The 27441-nt window shown below is 37.2% G+C and overlaps 1 protein-coding gene across 1 annotated transcript; it reads left to right on the top strand.

Moving 5' to 3' along the window:
* Positions 1-28: 28 nt before the first annotated feature.
* Positions 29-22282, top strand: LOC127868780 (probable flavin-containing monoamine oxidase A). The gene is made up of 10 exons (XM_052410851.1): positions 29-166; positions 4456-4543; positions 5043-5220; positions 7420-7534; positions 9754-9911; positions 13838-14015; positions 17727-17827; positions 18466-18645; positions 18945-19132; positions 20709-22282. The coding sequence occupies exons 1-10, from the start codon at positions 49-51 to the stop codon at positions 20977-20979; spliced, it is 1575 nt and encodes a 524-aa protein (XP_052266811.1). The 5' UTR covers positions 29-48; the 3' UTR covers positions 20980-22282.
* The last annotated feature ends 5159 nt before the right edge of the window (positions 22283-27441 follow it).

The following is a 27441-nucleotide window of genomic DNA, read 5'->3' as shown; positions in this document are numbered from 1 at the left end:
CTTCATGTATTTTTCTAACACCAGGTACATAATTGCCAATCAGCACCAATGAATGCACTTGAGGTTGATGTAATAGTGATAGGGGCAGGAATTTCTGGGCTCACTGCTGCCCATACTCTTCTGAAGAAAGACCCTGGGCTGGATGTCCTTGTGTTGGAAGCAAAAGGTACATGTATGCATGCAGTTCATGGTTCATTAAAGTTGCTAGGGCTGGTGATTGGGTCTAGGTATTGGATTAAAATTAAAAAAATCCAGCAACTTTGAAGCTGTCATAGTAGGTATCACCTCCGGCAAGTCAATTTGCATGGCCACATTTCTCTGGTGCCATTCTGCAGATTTTTTTGCTATTAGTAATCTCGTGTTAGACATACAGCCTTTTTATGCTCCTCAAAAATTTTGGGGGGGGGGAGCATATAGTCGCCGCTTCGTCTGTCCGTCCGTCCGTGCACAATTTTTGTCCGGGCTATTTCTCAGCAACTAATGACCGGAATTCAATTAAACTTTATGGGAAGCTTCACTACGAAGCAGATCTGTGCATTTTATCAGCGGGTTCTGGTCGGATGATTTTTCTCAGAGTTCTGGCCCTTTGAAATTTTCCATTAACTGTACATATAGTGCAATTCTTGTCCGGGCTATTTCTCAGCAACTAATGACCGGAATTCAAAGCAGGTTTTTTTTACCTTATATAACAGACGCCGAATATCGGCGTCTTCCCCCACCAAACTAGGCTGGTTTTTTCCCCTTTCAGAACCAAAAATTCCCCCTGAATTTTTTTATTTTTTTATTTATTTTTTTTTAATAGAAAGATGTGTCTCATGTTTATAATATCTCAATTCTATTTCAATTTAATCTTGCCAAATGTAATAAATTATAAAAAAAAACAATGAATATAGTGCAAACATGTACAAATGTATTGTAATAATAAGAGAGAGAGTAAGTAAACAAATCCCCCAAAAAGGGAAACGCCGCGAAAATTCCCACGCGCACAATTTTCCCCCAAAGTGGAAAATCAAGCGTAAAATTTCCCCCACATAAGGGCTAAAGGCCCCTTCCCCCACAACCCCAAAAAAAACCTGCAAAGTAACTTTATGGGAAGCTTCACTACCAAGAGGAGATGTGCATATTATCAGCAGGTTCTGGTCGGATGATTTTTCACAGAGTTATGGCCCTTTGAAATTTTCCATTAACTGTACATACAGTGCAATTCTTGTCCGGGCTATTTCTCAGCAACTAATGACGGGAATTCAATGAAACTTTATGGGAAGCTTCACTACCAAGAGGAGATGTGACTATTATCAGCCGGTTCTGGTCGGATGATTTTTCACAGATTTATGGCCCTTTGAAATTTTCTATAAACTGTACATATAGTGCAATTCTTGTCCGGGCTATTTCTCCCCAACTACTGACTGCAATACAATGAAGCTTTATGGGAAGCTTACCGTAGGTTTCCATGTATAGTGCGCAGTGTTTTACCTCCAAAATTCAAATTAAAAAGCGGGTGCGCGCTATACATTGATACAACGCTATACTGGCTGCTAAATTGGTAAAAAATATGTTGTGTAATCGTAAATAATCAAAATGGCCGCCATGTTTTTTTCCAGAAAACTAGCACCCTATAATTGTACAGACTGAGGGGCCATCATCAAAACAACAAGAAGTCGCTACTGGTAGATATGAACGCGGTAAAAGAAGTTTTGGTCAAAAATAAATTTGTTTGAATAAACTTGCGGACATTTCTTTGTTTGTGTTTGTACACTTCTTTATTGATGAATTCCGATGGGGATTGTTGTCGACATTCTGGAGAGCAGGCATGGCCTTTCTTGCGGGTAACGATAGGTGCGAAAGGGGGTCATTTTGCACTTCGTAATTGGCAGATGCTATTGAGTAATATGTGCCACGACTTTTTAAGACACTAATTGACATATGAGACACTAATTGACACTTGAGAACGTGAAGATATGCAATTGCATTTTGTGTGTATAAATATTGAACGTTCAACAGTGGTGTACCTCAACAACTGTATCCCTGTGTCCCATGCGACATTCAAATTTACAGGTAATGCCCATGCTTTCCCCGAGGAAAAACCACACGATGTACACTAATTCTTATTTTCTCACGTTTTTCACGAAATGCATGTGGACTGTTAATCTTTTGCTAGAAAATTACAAAATTGTCAGAAAAGTATAGTGCTATGCAACCCATGCTCCTAAGCATAATGACGCTTCCTATTTTGAATGCTTAATTAAGCTTTCCAACGCCCCGGATTATTGGATTGTGCAATAGTAAAATGGCGGCCATTTTTGGTCTGATTTGCTGGTTTTATTGTCTTTAAATATTTTTTTCTCCATTTTTGCATTTAAAAAACAACCTGCGCGCAATACACGGGAGCGCGGTATACGTGGAAACCTACGGTAACTAGCTTGCGGAGATACGCATGTTATTTGTGGGTTCTGGTTAGATGATTTATTTAGAGAGTTATGGCCCTTTGAAATTTTTAAGTTACTAATCCATCCATCGTATTATTTTGTCCAAAGTTATGCCCCTCAAGATGTTTCCTTTTATCTGAATATATAGTGCAATATTGTGACAAAAAAAACTTTGGGGAGCATCACCCGTGCCCGACGGTTTCTTGTTTAATATAGTTTGAAACTGCGACCAGGGCCAAAACATCAACTTTGGGGAAAGAGCCACAGCCTTTTTTTCGGGGAAAAAAAGACACAATTTTCTGGCATTGGGGAATGAAAAATACTGAAGTAAATTGGAAACTTAGAGAAAAATGTATGATTTTAAAGACATTTTGCAGGGGAAAGGGCCTTTTTTGTTATGGGGAAGAAAAAGAGGCCCCTTGCGAAGAAGTTTTTTTGGCCCTGGCGACATAGAACTGATTATTAGAGAGGATTTGCAGGAAAAAACACATGAATTGCTTTTGTACATTACTTGAAACTTTCATTTAAGCTTTTGTTAGTTCAATGCATACATTTAATTGTTTATGCAACAACATCTTGTTTTGCATATAGATATTTTCATTCATATTAATAAATCCTAGGCTTAATGATTGGGCAACCTTTCTTCACTGGGGCAAGTAGATGTTCAAATTGACTTGCAACATATTATTTTCATGTACCGGTATGTCGCAATATTGTTTTCAAACATACGTGCCCTTGAAATTGGGCAAACTTTGGATACTTACATCTTTGTATATTCTTTGTGTGATAACAATGTTTTCTGTATCAAAATGTAAGTTTATAAGAGTGTTATTTATATTTATTATTCATATATATTACACATTGTTTTTATGCCCCCTTTCGAAGAAAAGGGGGTATATAGTTTTCGCACTGTCTGTCAGTCTTTCTGTCAGTCTGTTACACTTTTCGTGTCCGCAATCTCTAATTCAAATAATTTTCGTCCCATCTTTACCAAACTTGGTCAGAAATTGTATCTAGACAATTTCTAGGTCACGGTTGAATATGGGTTATGCCCTGTCAAAAACTAGGTCACGGGGTCACTTAGTGCATTTCAAGGATTTAGCATGGTTTCCGCTCTCTAAGTGAAGTAGTTTTCATCTGATCTTTACCAAACTTGGTCAGAAGTTGTATCAAGACAATATCTAGGTCAAGTTCGAATATGGGTCATGCCGGGTCAAAAACTAGGTCACTGGGTCACTTAGTGCATTTCAAGTATTTAGCATGGTGTCCGCTCTCTAGTTGAAGTTGTTTTCATCTGATCTTTACCAAACTTGGTCAGAAGTTGTATCAAAACAATATCTAGGTCAAGTTCAAATATGAGTCATGCCAGGTCAAAAACTAGGTCACAGGGTCACTTAGTGCATTTCAAGGATTTAGCATGGTGTCCGCTCTCAAGTTTATGTGGCTTTCTGATTTATTTTGATATTCTAAGACATTTTTATGCCCCCAAAGGAGGGCATATATTGATCAGACTGTCCATCCGTCACACTTTGTGTTTAGATTTAGAAAAATGCTCATTACTTCCATGTCGCTTCAGATAGCAATTTTTGTTTGGCATGCATGTGTGTATGGACAAGGCCTTTCCATACGCACACAGATTTTGACCCCTGTGACCTTGAACTTGGGGTCCGCGTTTAGGTTTCGAAATCTGTGTTTAGATTTCAAAAAAAGCTCATAACTTCTACCAAGCGTTTATAGGGGGCATAAGTCATCCTATGGTGCCAGCTCTTGCTGAGTATGACAAACTATTTGTTATAGATATGTGATCTTGAACTTAGGAAAGTGATTCAATGTAAGTAGGGAACAACGCAATTTTAAATTAAATTTGAATGAAACTCAAGTTGTGCACCTGCTTGAAATTAGCTATTGCTGTGGAATATTTCTTCTACCATGACTTCTAATTAAATCAATCAATTAGGCTGAACATTGATAGTTCAGAGTACCGTTACTTTGTTTGAAAATTACAATTACCCAAAATGCCTGTTCACAGAAAGAGTGGGTGGTCGGACTCTGACAGTGGACTTGAAGAGTCGAGATGGCACAGACAAATGGGACCTTGGAGGACAGTGGGTTGGCAGGTAACCATATATAGGGTCTTGACAACGTGTCGCAAAAAAAATCATGTGATAAATGCTTAAAGACTTAATGCTTTTGTTTCCTTAGTTAAACTCTCAATAACAATGTATTTTGAATTGTTTTCCTATTACACATGTCTGACAATAATTGAGAGTTCATAACTTGAAAACATTTCATCAAATTGTAGATACTAGCTTAAAGGATGAATCTGGGTTTTGCTACAAACCCTAGCTTTTGATTATATGATACATTTTCATTTGCATAGAATAGAATAAGTTTCACATATAATTGCAGACAAAGAAACATCAATAAATCTACAGGTATATTTTTAAAAAGCCTAAACGCCTAAGGTAACGTCATTGGGCGTGTACTCAGTAACAATTTTGTTAATTGGATGGAGGCTACCCATCTCAAGGATCCAACCCTCCCAGGACTGGGTTGCCTGAAAACAATCCTTGGAAGGCCCTGTAAACCTTCAAGGCATTTATGAAACCTTTTCAGATGCCAGCCACACATCATGGCCTTACTGGAGGAGCTAGGTATCGAGGTTTACCCACAACACATTGATGGGCGGAAATACATGCAGGTGGGATCTAAACACCGGGTGTCCAGTTACCTGTCCGACATCCCGTCTCTACCTTTTCTGGGCCTTTTGGACCTAAATAGATTGCTCAAACGGGTAAGTTCTTGAAGGTTTCATGACATGGTTTCTTTCTGAGTTCACTAGTGGTAGAACTTGTAAATATGCAGGGTATATCTCACCTGTCTTATCTGTTTTTAACCAGGTTTTCCGAAGGAAAAAACTGGTTATTAGATTGGCGAATGCGGGCGGGCTGGCTGGCGGGCGGGCGGAACAAGCTTGTCCGGGCCATAACTATGTCGTTCATTGTCAGATTTTAAAATCATTTGGTACATTTGTTCACCATCATTGGACGTAGTGTCGCGCGAAATAATTACGTCGATATCTCCAAGGTCAAGGTCACACTTTGAGTTCAAAGGTCAAAAATGGCCATAAATGAGCTTGTCCTGGCCATAACTATGTCATTCATTTCGAGATTTTAAAATCATTTGGCACATTTGTTCACCATCATGGGACGGTGTGTCGTACGAAAGAATCACGTCAATTTCTAATGTCAAGGTCGCCACAACTAAAAATAGATTTAAAAAAAAAAAATTACAAAGGGGGTTAATTTTGTTTGTTCATTTCAAAAGTTCAGTTTGAGTTTTCTCCCTTTATCAGATTTTTTTTCACAATGAAAACCTGGTTTTGTGACAATTTTGTCCCTTGTTCTTTCATAATTTTGATTATATTCTCCCATACTGAATTAAACATATGAATTACTTGAAGGATGATGTAAATTGTAAAATTAAAAAAAAAAACATACCTTATAAATACTTTTATTCTTGTAATATGAAAAGCAGTACATTCATATTCGGCCCTAGGCGTTGGGAACACGTAACATGATGTAAGTTATTATTTAAGTGGCTTGTTGTTAATTGTCAGAAGAAAGTGGGTTTAACTTGTTTTAAACTTGCTTTAAATGTCCACCACTGTTGTTCCGATGATAACATAACAGCAAAATATTGTTACATTAAAATGAAGTGGTTTACAGTGTACCTTGGTGAAGTTGCTTCTAACAATAGAGACATAGCAGTTATGTGCAAAATATATTGACTTTTTGTCAAAACATTAACTTTGAACACTGCATATATGCAGACTAGAATTTAGAAACAGCAAGCTAACTTAGTTTAGGAGCTACATTTTCTTACATAGCCTTTACACTGACTCACATTACAAAGGGAAAAAAACTGCTGTTGAATATCAGCCAATATGATTTATACATTGTAAAGTATTCTGAATGTGTTTTTATGCTCCCCGAAATAAATTTCTGCGGAGCATATAGTTGCCAGTTTGTCCTTCCTTCCTTACTTACTTACTTACTTCCTTACTTCAGTCACACTTTTGCTACTGTTTCTCATAGCACCTTCAATACTTAACCAATCGCTTTCATATTTGGCATGTAGGTACCTTGCATGGACCTCTACCTTTTGAGGTCACTGGGGTCAAGGTCACCGATGCTAATAATAGACTTCCTTCCGTCACACTTTTGCTACCGTTTTTCATATCGCCTTAAATACTTTACCAATCCCTTTCATACTTGGCATGTAGGTACCTTGCATGGCCCTCTACCTTTTGATGAGGTTTGAGGTCACTGGGGTCAAGGTCAAGGTCACCGAGTCTAATAATAGACTTCCTTCCGTAACACTTTTGCTACCGTTTCTCATAGCGCCTTCAATACTTTACCAATCGCTTTCATATTAGGCATATAGGTACCTTGCATGGGCCTCAACCTTTTGATGAGGTTTGATGTCACTGGGGTCAAGGTCAAGGTCACCGAGGCTAATAATAGACTTCCTTCCCTCACACTTTTGCTACCGTTTCTCAAAGTGCCTTCAGTACTTTACCAATCGCTTTCATACTTAGCATGTAGGTACCTTGCATGGACCTCTACCTTTTGATGAGGTTTGAGGTCACTGGGGTCAAGGTCAAGGTCACCAAGGCTAATAATAGACTTCCTTCCGTCACACTTTTGCAACCGTTTCTCATAGCGCCTTCAATACTTTACCAATCGCTTTCATATTTGGCATATAGGTACCTTGCATGGACCTCTACCTTTTGATGAGGTTTGAGGTCACTGGGTCAAGGTCACCGAGGCTAATAATAGATTTTTTAGGTGTTTATTAACACATACATTGACAAAGCGCATCATCGGGGCGCATCCATCAGTTTCACTGATATTCTTGTTTTCTGCTGTTACTGTCTTTGTTCTTATTTGTTGTTCAAATTACTGTTTTTGTATTTCTCCCACTCTACCAGACTGATGAGTATTCAGGGGAGATAAGTCCAGAAGATCCATTCTCCTGCCAGCATGCCATGGCGTGGGATTGTCAAACTCTTGAAAACTTTGTGGACTCTACAATCTGGAGTACAGGCATGTACCCACCTGTTAGTTTCTCATTTGATACATCCTCAACATCCTCTATAATATTTTGGAAATGCGATTTACAAATGGTGATTATAAACGTTGACTGTCTATATGCAAATTTGCAATCCTGTCCTTTTGCCTGTTTTATTCAATCCAAAAATGTGCTATTTTATGAATCTGGATTATACTAGATTTTGTATTGATGCTGATCTAATCAAGAAAATAGGGTTTGATTTCAATCTAATTTGGATTGTATCTATTTTTTGCGAAAAACAACAACAACTTATATTTCAATAAAATAAACTTTAAAAAAAGAAAAATTGGATTGGCAAGGTACCTTTTATGTTAGTTAGTTAATGTTGAGGAAAATCCTGCTTATGCATTTGGACCTTTGACAAATAAATGTTTAAAAGAAAATGCCATTAAACAGATTAACAAATGATAAAGGGTTTCACTTTCTTTAGATAAAAAAGATCTATACTCATTCTGCTAAATATCTGAAAACATATTCGGTGTTAAAAATATAATTTTGTGGCATAACTGCATTTCTTGATTAGCAATTCATTCTTGTAAGCAGAGATCATATTTTCCCGCAACATCAATTGGTCTGCTAATAAATGGGGAAAAAGTATCCGAAAATTTATATCCGAAATCATGACAAATTACATTAAAATATATACCATTGATTTTGCCATTCATTAAGGTGGTATAATAATGTACAAGTAAAATTCCCGTAGGCATTTTTTTAAACGCAACATATGAGTTTTCTCAACTGGTTTTATCATTTACTATTTCATTGTTGTTTCACGTGCTGTTTTATCTGACTTTTTTCATCGTTGTCAATATTATTCATCTGTGTAAGTCCGATGTTTAAAATTGTTGTCGACTCGATAATAGCTTACAAACATGCACTGAACCAAACAAATGTCTGTGCGTAGGTTGGCTACTGACAAAAACAAAACGAAATAATTAAGAAATAATTTGTGTACTTTATAGTTTGTTGTCGAATAACCCACGGCCGATAGTTTAGATGCATAGGGATTGAATCAAGAGTGCAAAGCACGATTGATTTGAAACCACGCATCTAAACTTCCGGTCATGGGCTATTCAACAACAAACTATAAAGTACACGAATTATTTCAATTCTAACACTTTTTTACTAAAGATTTGTACAATGTATATTATTTTTCTTGTGTACTATTTTATGTGATGTTCCGCCCATAAAAATAACGTTCGGCTGTTCTGTCGATTTGATCCGCGACTTTCATTCATAATTGTATTACCGGATTATTACGCTGGTGGAAAATGTTGCGGCATGTTTTGTTTCGTTACAGCGCTTGCTATCAGTGTATAAGGTCCGCCCATAATTATTGCAGAATAACCCATAGACGATTTTCTTCTTTGTTAATATGAAAGTTTTCACTTCTACCTCAGATATTATTAAATTTATTACAGTTTACAGTGATAACAATACATTACAATCCCAACATATTGTTTTGTAGCACATGCACGTCAATTAATGTCGAAGACCGATTATAATTAAACCAGTGCAGTCACATAAGCAGACAAAACAGAGAAACCGCTATAACAATGAACAACTATCAATAGACACACAATCACACCAATAATCAATTGATATGTACATCACAGGCCTTAACTAAATTGTTTTGCGATTTTTTCAGTTTGAAAATTTTTCGACCACCCTCATTAATTTCGGACGCGTGTTTAGTCCGCTGTTCACAAGTTTTTGAATCTTAGTCTGATGTGCAATAAACCGGTCCTGACCAGTTTAGAGACTTCAGTGAATGGTTTATCACACCTAATCGAGATAAGAATGTCATTAGGGTGTGTTAGCATGTGCCGTGTGTAATCGATTTCATGACATGGGAATTTTAGCAAACAGAATCGGACCGACTGTTTGAGATTTTCAATTGGTCTTTCATGACCCCAATCGGTCTAGGACCGACACATCCGAAAAAAATATGATCCCTGCTTGTAAGTATGTGCGGTAAATGCAAGGGATGTTAGGAAACTGTATAAATTAACTAAATAATAAATCATTGTGTCATGTTTAAACACCTCCAAAGGTAGATATTATCCAAGATATAAAAAAGTGGTACTTCATAGCAGATAGTGTCCTTTCAGACAAAGCATGATTAATAATATGTTTTGTAGACAGATTGTAACCAAAGTATATTTTGGGGGACATTTTATTTTGTTAACAGATGTTAAGGACCTTATGCGTTCATGTATCCGTACAATGCTGGGGGCGGAGCTATCCCAGGTGTCCCTACTGTACTTCCTGTCCTACGTGGCGTCTGCAGGTAACATCAGGAACCTCATTGAGGCCACGGAGAACACTGCACAGGAGTACAAGATCAAGGTAAGCACATTTTTAGCTCATCTATTTTTTGAAAAAAAAATTGAGCTATTGTCATCACATGAGCGTCGGCGTCTGCGTCGGCATCCGTTTAAGTTTTGTGTTTAGGTCCACCTTTCTCATAAAATATCAAAGCTATTGCATTCAAACATGGCACACTTACTTATTATCATGAGGGGACTGGGCAGGCAAAGTTAGATAACTCTGGCTTGCATTTTGAAAGAATTATGTGCCCGTTTTATACTTTAAAAAATGAACATTTGTTAAGTTATGTGTTTAGGTCCACTTTATTATGCTCCCCCAAAATTTATTTTGGGGGGAGCATATAGTCGCTGCTTCGTCTGTCTGTCCGTCCTTCTGTCTGTCCGCCCGTGCACAATTTTTGTCCGGGCTATTTCTCAGCAACTAATGACCGGAATTCAATGAAACTTTATGGGAAGCTTCACTAAGAGGAGATGTGCATATTATCAGCAGGTTCTGGTCGGATGATTTTTCCACAGAGTTATGGCCCTTTGAAATTTTCCATTAACTGTACATATAGTGCAATTCTTGTCCGGGCTATTTCTCAGCAACTAATGACCGCACTTCAATGATATTTTATGGGAAGCTTCACTACCAAGAGGAGATGTGCATATTATCAGCAGGTTCTGGTCGGATGATTTTTCACAGAGTTATGGCCCTTTGAAATTTTCCATTAACTGCACATAAAGTGCAATTCTTGTCCGGGCTATTTCTCAGCAACTAATGACCGGAATTCAATGAAACTTTATAGAAGCTTCACGACCAAGAGGAGATGTGCATATTATCAGCAGGTTCTGGTCGGATGATTTTTTACAGAGTTATGGCCCTTTGAAATGTTGAAATTGACTGTCAAGGTCAAAGTATTAAATTTTGCTATAATTGCCATGACTTCTTTATTTATGATCAGATTTGATTCATACTGTGACAAAACAACACTTACCTGACATACCACAATAGACTCCACCCAAACTATCCTTCACGCCCCACCCCAGAATCCCCCCACAATTTTTTTTCTGTTCCATGTTTTTCTTATTTTTGAAAGATAATCTAATAAATGACCACACCCCCACACTATACCCCCTCTCAACCCACCGCCCCCCCCCCCCCCCCCAAAAAAAAATAAATAGTTTATTTTCTTTTTTGAAACATGGCTTAAAAAAAACACAAATATTTATTTTTATTTTTGAAAGACTGTCCACCCACCCAATAACCCCCCTACCCCCCCCCCCCCCCCAAAAAAAAATTTTTTTTGTTTTGTTTTCCAGTTTTGAAAGATAATGTAATAAATGACCACACCCCCACACTATACACCCCTCTCCATCCCCACCCCTCCCCCTTCTTGATTGAAGTATTGAGATATGTCACTTCACCTTTAAAAAGAAAAATAGATGAGCGGTCTGCACCCGCTAGGCGTGCTCTTGTTATATAAGCCTTGCTCTGTGAAATGGGGCTTAATGCATTTTCGTAGAGTGTCGTTCCATTTAAACTGGAACTTCTTGAATGAGAAATTTACTTTAATTGAAAAATACCGTCAAATAGGAAAGTGTCGCCCCTGATTAGCCTGTTAATACTGCACAAGCTAATCTGGGACAACACTTTAAGCAGATGCACTAATTTAAAACCTGTTTTCCCAGATCGTGTCACCTATGTACTTTACCTACATTTGTTGTCAGCATTGGATTGACTATTTCAAAGCTGTGACACAGTTTTATTCATGTTTGTATGTTGGCGTTGTATTTGTGTGTTGGGTTGTATATTTTTGTGCCATGTCACAATGTTTGGCAATTTGTTACTGGCCATAATTTAAGGGCTGTGTGCTGTAATTAGCTCTTAACTGCTTGTGTACCTAAAGTTGATATCCTCTTGGATATTTTCCACCTTAGATGCCGCCCATATTTCATCAGGCACTGGTCATCTTGCCCATATTGTTGTCATCCCAAAATACTTGTGTTGCAGTGATGGAGCAACATTCAAGAGACCCTATATTGTTTTTTTGCATGCTTCTGATGTTAAGCGTCTTAGTACACCTCACAGGTTTTTGTCTTACAGTTCAGTCAATATATGAGAAAAATTAGGGACAGTATCGGGGGGGGGGGGGTATTTAACAAAAGAATTTTCAGTTAGGCACATGTCATGGGGAATTGCCTTTAAAGGTGTAACCCTACATTTATAAAGTGACCATACATTTGAAAAAATTTAAACATAGTGTTTTCAATGTCTGTAGATTCATTGATTTGTATTTATTGGCGTCGCTCTGGAGAGCGGCGACTAGTATGTAATGCATTTTTTTTTCGCTTAAAGGAGGTGCAGTTATTGTACGGATCAATGTTTATCCCACTTTTACAGCGAATTCAATTGATTAAAGCCCCATTGATTAAATATCATCTATAATCAATGACAGGAAATGACGTCAATATTTCGACGAAATGGCGCCATAAATCCAGCGACATTATCCAGTCAAACTAATTTTGTTTAGACAAAAATGTTTACAAAATAAAAAGTGGGATAAATAGAATAATAGTTTAGTGTTGATTATAGATCAGGTTTATCATGCTCGGCACGAAAACAAAAAAGCACTTGCCAAGGCTCGTGCTTTTTGTTTTCTAAGCCTCGCATGATAAACCTGATCTATAATCAACACTTGCCTATTATTCTCTCTATATATTTTTGTTTTAAGAATATCTTGCATAGTGGTGATTTTTTATGCAAATTAGTGTAAATAAGTACTGCATTTGTGCCTATTATATTTATTACAACATTTATTGCCAATAATGCAAAGTTAATTCTTTTAATTAATAGCTAAACACACGGACTGGGCACTTATAAAAGATCACAGGGACTGGGCAAATACGCGAACCGGTGAAACTTTAAATAAATAGACAACATTTTTGTCTGAAACCTTCAACAGTCGCCGTGGTGTAGTGGATAAGGTGTCCGCCTAGCAATCGGGAGTTGGTGGGTTTGATTCCTAGGCGGGGAGGCATTTTTTTAATATATTATTTATTTTATTTATTTTTATTTTATTTATATATTATATATATTATATTTTTTAATTTATTCATAATATTTTTAATAGAATTTAAAAATACTGCGTTTTAATGCGACCTAAATACAACGTTGCACATTTTTATTAAAATTAATGGATGCAGCGTGGTGACAAAGTTAATTAAAATTTCTTACATCTCTTAAATATCTTATAAAAAAATACACGTGTTTTTATATTAACAAATAAATGCAAACAACACATCTATTTTGCATGTATTTTTGTTCTTGTTTATGGTTGTCTATCATAGGCCCTAAGTACTATCCCTACCACATATAGAGGGCAAAGTGCAACACATATTATTGATTGTAACAATGAGTTGTGAGTAAGGAAGCAGCCGCTTATCAAGGAGGAGCTGTGTCCTAGCAACCCGTTTCCCTAGAGTCGAGCACTCCTCAGAGTTTTTTTTAAGAACCACATATAGAGCGCGAAGCGCGACACATATTACTATCCAGGTGGTATGGACCCTTTGGTATGGACTTTTTTAGGTGATTTTTTAAAACCTACACAGTTCTGTTCCATTAATGAAAATTGCACACGGACGCCAGTAAAAAAAGGAAACCAAGGTTAATAAAATGAACAATGGAATATTTGGGGGTTACAACACAAAATCATAGATAATGGTTATTTGGGGGTTATAACACAACATCATAGATAATGGTTATTTGGGGGTTATGACACAAATGAAAATAATCTGCCAATATATTAATATTTACTGTAGAAAAAAATCGCTCCATGTAACTTCATTGAGTGCCTTTCACACTGAAATTCCCGACGCCCTTTGATGCTTTGCATCAATACCCATCTTGTATGTCATGTTTTTCATTTAGTTCTGCAGTTCATTTTGGTGTTGTTTTCCTTAAAGGGTGGTTCCCAGCAGATTTGTTTCAAGCTAATGGAGCGGATAGGAAAGGAGAAAGTGAGACTTGGAGAACCGGTAGCCTCTGTGCAGCAGTCTGGAAATGTGGTAACTGTGACAACCAAGACTGGCCACACCTACACATGTCACAAGCTGATTCTTGCAATACCTCCTATGCAAATGAGTAGGTCTTTTGTGTATCTCCTATAAGTTGCATATTTTTATGCCCCCTTTCGAAGAAAAGGGGGCATATAGTGATCGGACTGTCCGTCTGTCTGTCTGTCTCTCCGTCACACTTTGTGTTTAGGTTTCAAAAAATGCTCATAACTTCTATGTCCCTTGAGATATAATCTTCATATTTGGTATGCATGTGTATATGGACAAGGCCTTTCCATACGCACACAAATTTTTACCCCTGTGACCTTGAACTTAGGGTCCGCGTTTAGGTTTCGAAATCTGCGTTTAGGTTTCGAAAAATGCTCATAACTTCTATGTCCCTTGAGATATAACCTTCATATTTGGTATGCATGTGTATATGGACAAGGCCTTTCCATACGCACACAAATTTTTACCCCTGTGACCTTGAACTTAGGGTCCGCGTTTAGGTTTCGAAATCTGCGTTTAGGTTTTGAAAAATGCTCATAACTTCTATGTCCCTTGAGATATAACCTTCATATTTGGTATGCATGTGTATATGGACAAGACCTTTGCATACGCACACAAATTTTGACCCCTGTGACCTTGACCTTGAAGTTAGGGTCCGCGTTTAGGTTTCGAAATCTGCGTTTAGGTTTCGAAAAATGCTCATAACTTCTATGTCCCTTGAGATCTAACCTTCATATTTGGTATGCATGTGTATATGGACAAGGCCTTTCCATACGCACACAAATTTTGACCCCTGTGACCTTGACCTTGAACTTAGGGTCCGTGTTTAGGTTTCAAATCTGCGTTTAGGTTTTGAAAAAAGCTCATAACTTCTATCAAGCGTTTATAGGGGGCATAAGTCATCCTATGGTGACAGCTCTTGTTGTTAAGTACAATTACATTGTTTGCAATGGAAGAATATGTCACATTTTTATGCTGCCCCAAAAAATTTGGGGGGGGGGGGAGCATATAGTCGCCGCTTCGTCTGTCCGTCCGTCCGTCCGTGCACAATTATTGTCCGGGCTATTTCTCAGTAACTAATGACCAGAATTCAATGAAACTTTATGGGAAGCTTCACTACCAAGAGGAGATGTGCATATTATCAGCGTGTTCTGGTCGGATAATTTTTCACAGAGTTATGGCCCTTTGAAATTTTCCATTAACTGTACATATAGTGCAATTCTTGTTCGGGCTATTTCACAGCAACTAATGACCGGAATTCAATGAAACTTTATGGGAAGCTTCACTACCAAGAGGAGATGTGCATATTATCAGCCTGTTCTGGTCGGATGATTTTTCACAGAGTTATAATTATGGCCCTTTGAAATTTTCCACTGTACATATAGTTCAATTCTTGTCGGAGCTATTTCTCAGCAACTTATTTCGGGAATTGAATGAAACTTTATGGGAAGCTTCACTACCAAGAGATGTGCATATTATCAGCTGGTTTTTGTCGGATGATTTTTCACACAGTTATGGCCCTTTGAAATTTTCCATTGTACATATAGTGCAATTCTTGTCCGAGCTATTTCTCAGCAACTTATTACGGGAATTCAATGAGACTTTATGGGAAGCTTCACTACCAATAGGAGATGTGACTATTATCAGCTGGTTCTAGTTGGATGATTTTTCACAGAGTTATGGCCCTTTGAAATTTTCTATAAACTGTACATATAGTGCAATTCTTGTCCGGGCTATTTCTGCCCAACTACTGACTGGAATACAATGAAGCTTTATGGGAAGCTCAACTACTTTGAGGAGATGTGCATGTTATTAGTGGGTTCTGGTTAGATGATTAATTTAGAGAGTTATGGCCCTTTGAAATTTTTAAGTTGTTAAACCATGCATGGTGTTATTTTGTCCTATGTTATGCCCCTCAAGACGTTTCCTTTTATCTGAATATATAGTGCAATATTGTGACAAAAAAAACTTATGGGAGCATCACCCGTCTCCGACGGTTTCTTGTTCTCTTTCTTTGTAAAGGCACTTTCCCAATTGAAGAATAAAATTCCTTTTTGACGTCTGCAAAATTCCCAAAAGGAATAAAGTTGCGTCAATTTTTTCTCAAAGCGCATTATCTGTAAGTTAACAATTAAAATGAGCATTGAAACAGAACATGTAAAGCAAAAAGGCATGTAAAACATACATTCCCAAAAGTATTTAAAGTCTACAGGACGTTCGGTCAAAAACTTGCAGTACCAGATTGAGACTCATAGCACCGAAACATCATTTCATTGACTCAAGTTTATTGACATTTAGATAATTGGAAAAATAAAATGCAAAATAAATAACACAACACTGAACAATGAACACTTACAAATCACAATACTCTCGCAGTATTCTATAGAAAAATATTTAAACAAAAAAATTGGTTAAAAACAATTAAATTTCTCAATTGAAAATTTAATAATTGTATACTGGTATCCAAATTAAAACAAATATTTCAAGATACTGAATGTGAATATATTATTTTTACACAACTATTGACATATTTACTCGCATTGGAGGAAGTGCGCAGTAAAATTTCATGAGTGTTAACATAAATACGACGTATTTTTTCTGCTCATATTTATACCCCCACAAACGAAGTTTAGGGGGGTATATAGGAGTGAGCTTGTCTGTCTGTCGGTCGGTCGGTCTGTATTAAGTGTCCGCTCTCTAATTCAAGTTGTTTTCATCAGATCTTCACCAAACTTGGTCAGATGTTGTATCTAGATGATGTCTAGGTCAAGTTCGAAATATGGGTAATGCCGGGTAAAAAACTAGGTCACGGGGTCACTTAGTGCGTTTTTAACATTGAGCATGGTGTCTGCTCTTTAATTCAAGTAGTTTTCATCCAAGCTTCACCAAACTTGGTCAGAAGTTGTATCTAGATGATGTCTAGGCCAAGATTGGCCATGCCAGGTCAAAAACTTGGTCACGGGGTCACTTAGTGCGTTTTAAACATTGAGCATGGTGTCCGCTGTTTTTTGTGAAGACAACATGCAAAATATTCTGTGTCAATGTGGCATGTGGGGGTATTTGTCATGTCTGTGATAAAGCTTTAGTTTATTTTAGCTCTCTTTTATTTTCTGTTTTTATTTGGGAAAATTTTTCATCATCTCAAGATAACATGTTGTGTGCACCAACTATGTTGCTTTTCCTTAAGGTAATGTCACATTTGTGACATATGCTTTAGGTGAGCAGACATTTTCTCCAATTGGGGAAAGTACCATTACCATACCATTTGGGAAAAATTCACGCTAAAAACCCTGAAAAGGAAAATTCCCGTCGTGAAATCTTCAGACTGGGAATATTGGGTCTTTTTAATTGCTTTGTATAAATCTTATAAAGAATATTCATTCACTTGAATTTTGGCTGGAGATGTTCAGTTTCGGTGCTCAATTTATTTGTAAACATGCAGATAATGCACTTTTGGAACAGAATTTACGAATATTTTCTTGGTTTGGAAATTTTTGTCAGAAATGGAAATTATTGTAGTTTTTTTTCAATTGGGAAAGTACCTTTTACGGGTACCCTATAAGAAGGAAAAAAATCAGTGGTGAATCAACAGTAACAACGACTGTAACATGCATGCTGAGGGAACTGTTTACATTCTGTCTGTCTCAAAGCAATTGCTTTTTGTTCCAGTGACATAAAGCAGGGACATCTTTGTTTGTTTTTTTCAAGTTATGGGTAATGTGATAATAAATTATTATTTTTTATTCGATAAGATTTCTTGCTTTTACAAAAGAACTTATTTCTACTTTAGGCAAGGTTGATATCCACCCCATCTTGCCAGTTGACACAAGGGAAATTACTAAGAGAATGCCACCTTCAAATATTATCAAATTTATCATCACTTTCTCACAGGTATGTGTATATCATCACTTCCTTTTAGCTATTTTCATTGTGTAATCTCCATTTTTAAAAATGCATTATGGTATAAATAATTGCAATAATCGCAATTAGTGATTAATTCTTCGTTTAAAGTAATTTTATTGTATGTGAAGTTAGCTCATTTATTCAAGAAAATGTTGAATTTCTTATTGAGTTATTGATTCATTGATTACAAGTACCATTTTACATGGTTTGTCTCCATAGTTATATGTGTGCTCTTTGTTCTTCTGGTAAACTACTAAGATTAGCCAGGCTTTGCCAGGAAAAGATGTGATAATTGTTATGATGAGCTGTTTCTTCAAACAAATTAAACAAACTAAACATCAGACCTTTTCCGCACACTGAAAGGCCTTCTGTCTTAGTTTGTATAGAGCTTGTTCAGTTCATGCCATATCCTTTGTATGGGCTTGGTCATGAAATAATATGCGCGGCTTTCCCCTCCCCAACTCTGATTTTTGTAGGAATTCTTTATTGTCTAGTATGAGTATTTGCAGATATTACTGGTAAACCAGCTTTTAAAGGAAAAGTATGAAAACTGAATGCCTGAATATCAATGAAGTACTGTTGAATGTATTGAAATAAAGTAAACCAAACAAAAAACTCTGATGCAGGCATTCTGGCGAACAGCTGGCTGCTCTGGTGAGGTTGTGAGCAATGGGGGTCCTACAACGTGCCTTGGATGTGAGATGGGGCCAGTAGGTATTGTGTACGACGCCACCTCGTGTAACCAGCAGCCTGCGCTTTTGGGGTTTATTGGGGGACTGCAGGCTGTACAGTGGCAGAAACAGTCGGTAAGTTACATGTAGTGTAATGGTACAGGGCTTTAGTTTACCTATCTGTGTATGGGGGCAATACGGTGGCAGAAACAGATTGTACAGACCTTTTGTTTACTGAATGGGGCCATTTGCATTCATTTTTGGAAACTATGCATTACAACTTGTATAATACTAGTTAAATAAATAAAAATATCAATATCATTCTTGAAACTTTGCTTCAAATGATCAGACAGGGTTTTAATTGCATACCTGATCATATTTGACTGAAAAACTCCCCAGCTGATTCAAGAATCTGTGAATTCATTGAATTGTAGTTGGAGAGTCGGAGATCAGCTGTTCTGAAAAGTCTTGCAGAGTTTTTCGGAGATGAGGTGTATGCATACTTAGACTTCCAGGAGAAGATATGGGACATTGAACCCTTCAATGAGGGCGCCCCAGTGAGCATAGTGGGGCCAGGGGCCATGAGGCACTATGCACCGGGGCTCAGAGAATCATTTGATAGGTAAGAGATATTTGCAGGGATGAGATCAAGTCTGAAATAGTGCACACCTGTGTCTCTCATGCAAGTTGGGGAACAGTAATAAAACATGCACGTGTTCAAAACTAAGCAAATAAGAGAAAGTGACTTTTGAAACATGATTGCCTGACCTAAGGACAAGGACAGGAATAAATTCAACAATTTTAGTGTAAATTCATGTAATTCTCTTTTATGTCCTTTTAGATTCCAAACAAAGTGATATTTGTTTGTAAATGTTTATCCATTTTAACCAGTTCCATTCCCAAAGTTTTATGGAAAAACTAGCATTTCAGTGACCTCCTAATTCAAATACGTCATTTATGTTGTTGAGTACACAAACATCCTGATTGCTTCAGTCATTAGGAACAATAATGCCTAGTCAGTGGATTCACCTTGTGAGTACATCATTCATGTTTCTGATCATACTTGAATTCCCTATGTGTCCATCGGTCAGGATCCTGTGATCATGCTTTAATTCTCTATGTTTCCATTGGTCAGGATCCTCTGATCATACTTTAATTCCCTCAGTTTTCATTGGTCAGGATCCTCTGATCATGCTTTAATTCTCTATGTTTCCATTGGTCAGGATCTTCTGATCATTCTTTAATTCTCTCTGTTTTCATATGTCAGGATCCTCTGATCATACTACTTTAATTCTCTCTGTTTCCATTGGTCAGGATCCTCTGATCCTCTGATCATGCTTTAATTCTCTATGTTTTTATTGGTCAGGATCTTCTGATCATTCTTTAATTCTCTATGTTTCCATTGGTCAGGATCCTCTGATCATGCTTTAATTCTCTATGTTTCCATTGGTCAGGATCTTCTGATCATTCTTTAATTCTCTCTGTTTTCATTTGTCAGGATCCTCTGATATACTTAAATTATCCGCCGCCATAGGCGGAGGGATATTGTTTTGGCGTTGTCCGTCCTTCCATCCGTCCGTCCGGCACTTTTGTGTCCGGAGCCAAATCTTGGAAGTGCTTTGGCAGATTTCATTGAAACTTGGTATTAGTATAGATATGGATAAGAGGATGATGCACACCAAATGGCATTGTACACCATCTGTTAATAACAGAGTTATCGCCCTTTGTATCTTGAAAAAATGCTTTTTAATATAAGCTTAGTGCTTTATCTCCATAAACACATGAGCCAGGGCCATGAAACTTGCCATAGTTGTTCACAATCATCTTGGGGTGCTTCATATTCAAAACCCATATTCCTAGGGGCTAAGGTCAAGGTCACACATTGAGGTCAAAGGTCACAACTTTTGTGTCCAGAAGTGTATTGGCGGGGGATATCAATTCAACGTATTTGCTTGTTCTCTCTGTGTCCATTGGTCAGGATCCTCTGATCATGCTTTAGTTCTCTATGTTTCCATTGGTCAGGATCTTCTGATTATTCTTTTATTCTCTCTGTTTCAATTGGTCAGGATCCTCTGATAATACTTTAATTCTCTCTGTTTCCATTTGTCAGGATCCTCTGATCATGCTTTAATTCTCTTTGTTTCCATTGGTCAGGATCCTCTGATCATATTTTAATTCTCTCTTTTTCCATTGGTCAGGATCCACCTGGCTGGTACAGAGTCGGCCACTGTATGGTGTGGCTTCATGAGCGGAGCTGTGCAGGCGGGATGTCGCGCAGCTATTGAGGTCCTCTACGACCTTCGACCTCAACTGGTTACTGCTTCAGATGTGCAAACGTTGCAGGCTGGTCGGCGTAGGAACTTAACCAAGGCGCGACAGTTTTCTTTGAGGATCGTCAAGTGGACTGTGGGGTTTGGAGTAGCCACCGTGTTTCTGGTTGCAGCCCGCAAGTTCTTTTTTAGTTCTTAGTCAAACTGAAGCTGTGATTCATGTATGTTTTTGATTTTATAATGTTTTGTAGATTTTGTTTGTTTTCAGAATTTGGGTGTTAAAAAAACGTAGGTGTCTGTTTTTGAGGTTTAAAGTTTTGTAAGTATATTTTGAAGATTTTTATGCCCCCGGACGAATGATCGGGGAATATTGTTTTTGGCCTGTCTGTCTGTCATTCTGTCTGTCTGTCATCAAAACTTTAACCTAAAACTTTAACCTTGATACTTGGCATGCATGTGTATCTCATGGAGCTGCACATTTTGAGTGGTGAAAGGTCAAGGTCATCCTTCAAGGTCAAAGGTTAAATATATGGCTTCAAAGCAGCGCAATAGGGGGCATTGTGTTTCTGAAAAAAACACATCTCTTGTAAGCTCATCTATTTTTTTTTTTTTATTATGAGCTATTGTCATCACCTTGGCGTCAGCATCGGCGTCCGGTTAAGTTTTGCGTTTAGGTCCACTTTTCTCAGAAAGTATCAATGCTATTGCATTAAAACTTGGTACACTTACTAACTATCATGAGGGGACTGGGCAGGCAAAGTAAGATAACTCTGGCGTGCATTTTGACAGAATTATGTGCCCTTTTTATACTTAGAAAATTGAAAATTTTGGTTAAGTTTTGTGTCTAGGTCCATTTTATTGCTTTCATACTTGCAACACTTACTAACTATCATAAGGGGACTGTGCAGGCAAAGTTATGTAACTCTGACTGGCATTTTGACAGATTTATGTGCCCTTTTTATACTTAGAAACTTGAAAATTTTGGTTAAGTTTTGTGTTTAGGTCCACTTTATTCCTACAGTATCAAAGCTATTGCTTTCATACTTGTATCACTTATTAAATATCATAAGGGGACTGTGCAGGCAAAGTTATGTAACTCTGATTGGCATTTGGACGGAATTATGGGCCCTTTATACTTACAAAATCGAAAATTTGGTTAAGTTTTGTGTTTTGGTCCACTTTACCCCTAAAGTATCATAGATATTGCTTTCATACTTGGAACACTTGCAAACTATCATAAGGGGACAGTAAAAGGACAAGTTGCATAACTCTGGTTGTCATTTTTTGTGTTTCGATCCACTTTACTTCTAAAGTATCAAGGCTATTGCTTTCAAACTTCAAATACTTTCATGCTATCATGAGGTTACTGTACCTGGCAAGTTGAATTTTACCTTGACCTTTGAATGACATTGACTCTCAAGGTCAAATTATTAAATTTTGCTAAAATTGCCATAACTTTTTTTATTTATGATTAGATTTGATTGATACTCTGACAAAACAACTCTTATCTGACATACCACAATAGACTCCACCCAAACCATCCCCCACGCCCTCCCCCCCCCGCCCCCCCCCAAGTTTTTTTTTTTTTTTTTTTTAAAGATCATCTCACAAATGACCACCACACCCTCACACTATACCCACCCCCACCCCCCCCCCCACCCCCACCAAATTTTTTTTTTGAAACACTTAAAAAACACAAATAGATATTTTCATTATTTTAATTTTGAAATACCGTCCAACCATCGCACCCAAGAATCCCCTCCCCCCCCCCCCCCCCCGAATTTTTTTAAGATAATGTTATAAATGACCACACCCCCACACTGTACACCCCTCTTCACTCCACCCCTCCCTCCTTTGTGATTGAAATTGAGAGTCCCTTCACCTTTAAAAAGAAAAATAGATGAGCGGTCTGCACCCGCAAGGCGGTGCTCTTGTTTTTTATGTTTTCATAAGGTTGAAGTTTTCCAAGAGAAATTTTACAAATTGTGTATACTTATACAATTTTATGTGCTTGGTTTTAAGCTAATGTGATATAGAAACCCAAACTTTTGTCTGCTTCTAGTTTAATCTGAAAAACAATTCAATTTTTTCAACAATCAAATATGTTCCTACTGTAAAGAAAATCAAATTTATTTCGATGCTTTTGAGATTAAGATTTATATACAGACATCACTACTTCTTAAAACTTCATTTCTTTATAATCTGAAACAGATGAATCAACATCAAGATTTTTAAGAGTAGATTTAGGTTGTTTGACCCATATTTATTATTATTTTTATTTTCACTTGTGATAGACATGTGATAGTTGTTCAAAGCATTCCTGTGCAATATGTGATGACAATGATCTTGCATTAGGTAATAATATTATAAGGGCGAATTGGACATGTTATATGGGCACATAGGTCATAATGTGTTAGGGGCATACCACTAGGTCATAATGTTAAACAAGCATGTAGTTCATATTGTTAAAAGGGCATAACAAGTATTTGACATGAATATCATAAAATATCTACATATTCAAACAATTTATGTTTCTTTCCTCGTTCAAACATAGAAATCAATATATGGTATGTAAAGGAAAAACGTTTGCCTAAATACCTTTGACACTACTATACAAATTTATTTGCATTTTACTTAATTATCAATGGCACCCATGTTGGATTATATACATATCATAATTACTGCCAGAAGCCAGTTGAACTTTCATAGACTTGAATTATAAATCTTAAAGAATTCAGACACAATGCCAGAAAGTTCAAACAGTGCTTTGTGTTGTCTCTTTGTCCAAGTTCTTGAAAGTGACTGACCATATTTTTTGTGGCTGGTTCTACCATTTTATTGTATCAAATGCCATAGTCTTTTTCTAGTCCCTGTTATTATTTCACATGGTTTGTTCTTGTTTGCTGCTATAATCATAGTCTTAATAGAGCCACTTATAACTAAAGACTCAGTTTGTTCCAAATTTGACACTCGGTCATGATACCCTAGAAAGTTTTCCATACCTGATAATTTTCAGACATTTTTCATCAGCTTGTGTAAAGGGAGACATTTCAATGTATGGGTAGATTTAACTTTACAGGTGCGCAGTTGTTTACCACTATTGGGCATGCCCAAAACCTTTAAAGAAGGTGCATGTTTTGTTTTTAAGAATATGATACACACAAATTTGACCACCATTTTGGTTTATAGAGTCCATTGAAAAGGAAGTTAGATGCTGGCAGTCCCCGATACTTATGAACTATATGACATAAATAGGACTTTACAAACTTAATAATGTAAATGACTGAGACTAGTGTCTACATCTTGATTTTAATGGGTTAACACGGGCTCGAGTTGTTGCCTTCTGCTACAATGGCACACACGGTTTATCACAAACGCACAAACAAAATAGTATGTCAATTAATTTAATTATGTTATAACTATTACTTTTTGTTGTGGTTGGACTGTATGTTTACTTCTTACATTAAAGTTACAACATAAATTCCATACCTTCTAGCACAGTAGAAATTCATAAGCTGAAGTGTCCTGGTGTCCAAAATTGTGCTCTAGCGTTTTGAGTATCATTTGATTTGATTTGAAACCCTTTGCCATATCTGACATTAGACAATAATTCACAATCCGCATTTGTCTTTCTGTGCTAGCCCTTGGTTGTGGTATGGTACCAGATAACACAAAGAAGTTGTACTTATCCATGATCTCCTATGGAACAGTGACTGGCAGCCCATCCACTGAATCCAGCAAGTAAGCCATTTGTTGGGCCACAGCAAGTTTGCTTTGAGAACTCCCTGAGTCACCAGTCCTTAGGTGGCCAGTCCAATGTATAAGTTGGGCATTTCAAGTTCTGTACAGTTGATAGACAGTCCAAGTTCCGCCTAGCCGAGGAAACAGCAGCGTACATTCCCATTAGTGCTGCAGCGAATCCAAAATTTCAATTGGATCCGAATTCGAATCCAAAGGCCCAGATATCAAATATCGGTTCGAATCCTAATTAAAAAGTAAAAATACACAAAATAAATTATAATTTATATTGCTATTACCAAAATTATGTTTTGAAACACCAGAACTTATATATTTCTTATGAAAAAAAGTAATGAACTTTTATTATTATTATAAACTGTAATACTCGAAACAGAGAACAATAATCACGTTACAGTTTAAGAAGCCTCAGAAAACTTTTAAATGAACAAAAATCTGCAATATGACTAGATTAAAGTTGCTTCACAAATCAAAAGTCTTGTCAAGTTACATGTGTCTTTAAGTACCTCAAAAATACTAAAAAAATAAGTTCCTGCATATCAAAATATCTCAAAAACATAAACAAGTTCTTGAATTTCAAAAACAGTTCTTATCATAACATAATACTTAATATAATACATTATACAAAGTTCCTGTATCTTCAGGATTTTTCAATGAACAATCAATTCTTGCATCAAAATTCAAGGGGAACCTTACATACTTTGCAAATGGCGTTTACTTTGTCAAGTTCTGTTGAATTAGTTTGCTGATAAAACCCGAAATGCTTCCACACCGAGGATTTTAATTGTTTAGGTGCATTGTGAATTTTTTTCTGCGCCATTTTGCACCATCAAAAACGAGTAGACTGTGTAGTACCATGTTTTTGTCGAAAATGTAGCGATAATCGTGACAAACAACGTACCAGTCAGCCTTTCAAACAGAAAGAAACAATTTAAGGAAAAGTATTAGGGGAAAGAAACAATTACCGCAAAGGAAAGGTTAACCTCAAATAAGATCCGGATTCGAAACCCATTTTACCAACCACGGTTAGATCCGCGAATCCTCGTTTTGACTGCGAATCTCGGGTATTTCGGATATCCGTTGCAGCCCTAATCCCCATGTCAAGAGCTCTCAGCTGTAGAGTGGGTTCCTCCTGCATGCGTCTGGTTTGTTCCTCCAGTAAAGACTTCATTGGGAAAAATGTCCCCTCTTCTGGCATTGCTCTGGGTGACACGGATGGGATGGGAGGGCTGGTGACTATTGGCGTAGCAGTGTATAATATAAATTCCTCCATTTTTGGAAAAGGTACAGGAAGTCATCCTCTTGTTGGGAGCATGGATGGCTTCCTAGGGCTGTATGCTTCTACCCCAAGACTTGAACTCCCTGGTTGGGGTGTCTTATGTTTTCATTCCTCAGTTGCCACAGCTTCGGACAGTTTCCAACCGGCCTCCCAATCCTAGTTCTTTAGTTTTGGGGCCTGGGAAGTTCCCCGCTACTTTAATATGGCAAATGGTAAATGGCATGATAGAAACGTTGTTGTCGTTGTCCCATGAACTGCAAATAGAACATTTTTGTTCAACTGTACACAAAGTGCAAGATAAACAAGTGTTGTGGGTATCCCACGACGCTTTTAAATGACCACAATCGCCACGTAATTGAAAACTCATTCTAATTTCTTAACTAGAAAATAGAAAGAATTAAGGCAAGAAACAATATTTGAATAACAACTGTTAAACATGTAAATAAACTGTACAAAATATAGTCAATACTTTTTGACCACCCCACGAAAAGCTCGTAAATAAAACGGCAAAATCTGAAAATAACAATATTTACAACGAAATTTAAAAAGAAAAGATTTCTGAATGTAGCAGAAATGATAAATTAAGTAATCTATCACTCATAAACCCTAAACACCACGCAGAATAGATTTCTTGATTAATCCTATCTGCAATCGCAGTATGCCATGGCCCAACATGTTGTTTTAGATCATATGGGCAACACATTGTTGTTGGTGTGTCCTCCACACACCATGTACAGACTAAATCCAGCTGCTTATGGTCAGTCCACACATGTACTTTTAGTTCTCTGTTTGATGGGTGTGCAGCATGGCCCAACCAGCAAAGTTGTTCGGGTCTTCAACTCTTGACCGCCAACCTGGCTTGGATTTAATTATGCTAAAATAGCTTAGGACCTTGACCATCAAACTGGCTTGGATTTTAATAAGCCTGAAATACCTTGGGGTCTTGACCAAGAAATAACTTCAGTAAATAGCATCAATACAAATGACTGCATTTTGTGCAGCGGATGTGTGTTACAAAAGATACGACAGAACAAGCATTTGCCTTCCTTTTGGGAAATTTTCAGACAGCAATTGTAGTTTTTCTTCGTTTGGGAAAGTACCTTTTACGGGTACATTATAAAGAAGGGAAAAAATCGCAGCAATAAAATACTTAATTATGTTCATACTTTAAAAGGCAGTCATTAAAAATATCTGCAATTAAAGATTTTGGATGTTTAGGAATAAACTTATCGAAAGTAATTAATATTACATGCACACACGTCACTGTTTCGTGCTATGCATATACCGGTACGATAACAAATTATAATAACACTTACGGCTGGTAAACCTATGTCTGTCCAGTTTATGCCTGGACATACCCAATTGAGTTCAAATAATCTTCACCCATCAAATGAGCGAGGAGGGTGTTCTCTTGAAATGTAAAGTTGGGCGCTCGTTGTTTCGCCATTTCTTTCCAACTATCGTCTGCATTCACTTCTGTGTTTTTTCCAAATTTGTGTACATGTTTGTTGTTGATTAAGAGATCGACGACAACAGCATAAAATCGAAACAGATATTTTGTGACAGCTGTTTCGACAGATGCCGGAAGCGTCTCTTACATTATTCACTTTTTATATTATTTAATCA

This window comes from Dreissena polymorpha, chromosome 2 (genome assembly GCF_020536995.1).
Source record: "Dreissena polymorpha isolate Duluth1 chromosome 2, UMN_Dpol_1.0, whole genome shotgun sequence".
Classification (NCBI taxonomy): domain Eukaryota; kingdom Metazoa; phylum Mollusca; class Bivalvia; order Myida; family Dreissenidae; genus Dreissena; species Dreissena polymorpha.
Note: the sequence above shows the minus strand (reverse complement) of the source record. Positions and strands in the feature narration are given on the sequence as shown.

Excerpts from the sequence above, each read along its gene's own strand:
- LOC127868780 (XM_052410851.1), top strand. The coding sequence starts at position 49 with ATGAATGCACTTGAGGTTGATGTAATAGTGATAGGGGCAGGAATTTCT. Across the intron at positions 4,544-5,042 it reads GGAGGACAGTGGGTTGGCAG|ATGCCAGCCACACATCATGG; the intron begins GTAACCATATAT and ends AAACCTTTTCAG. Across the intron at positions 17,828-18,465 it reads TTATCATCACTTTCTCACAG|GCATTCTGGCGAACAGCTGG; the intron begins GTATGTGTATAT and ends ACTCTGATGCAG.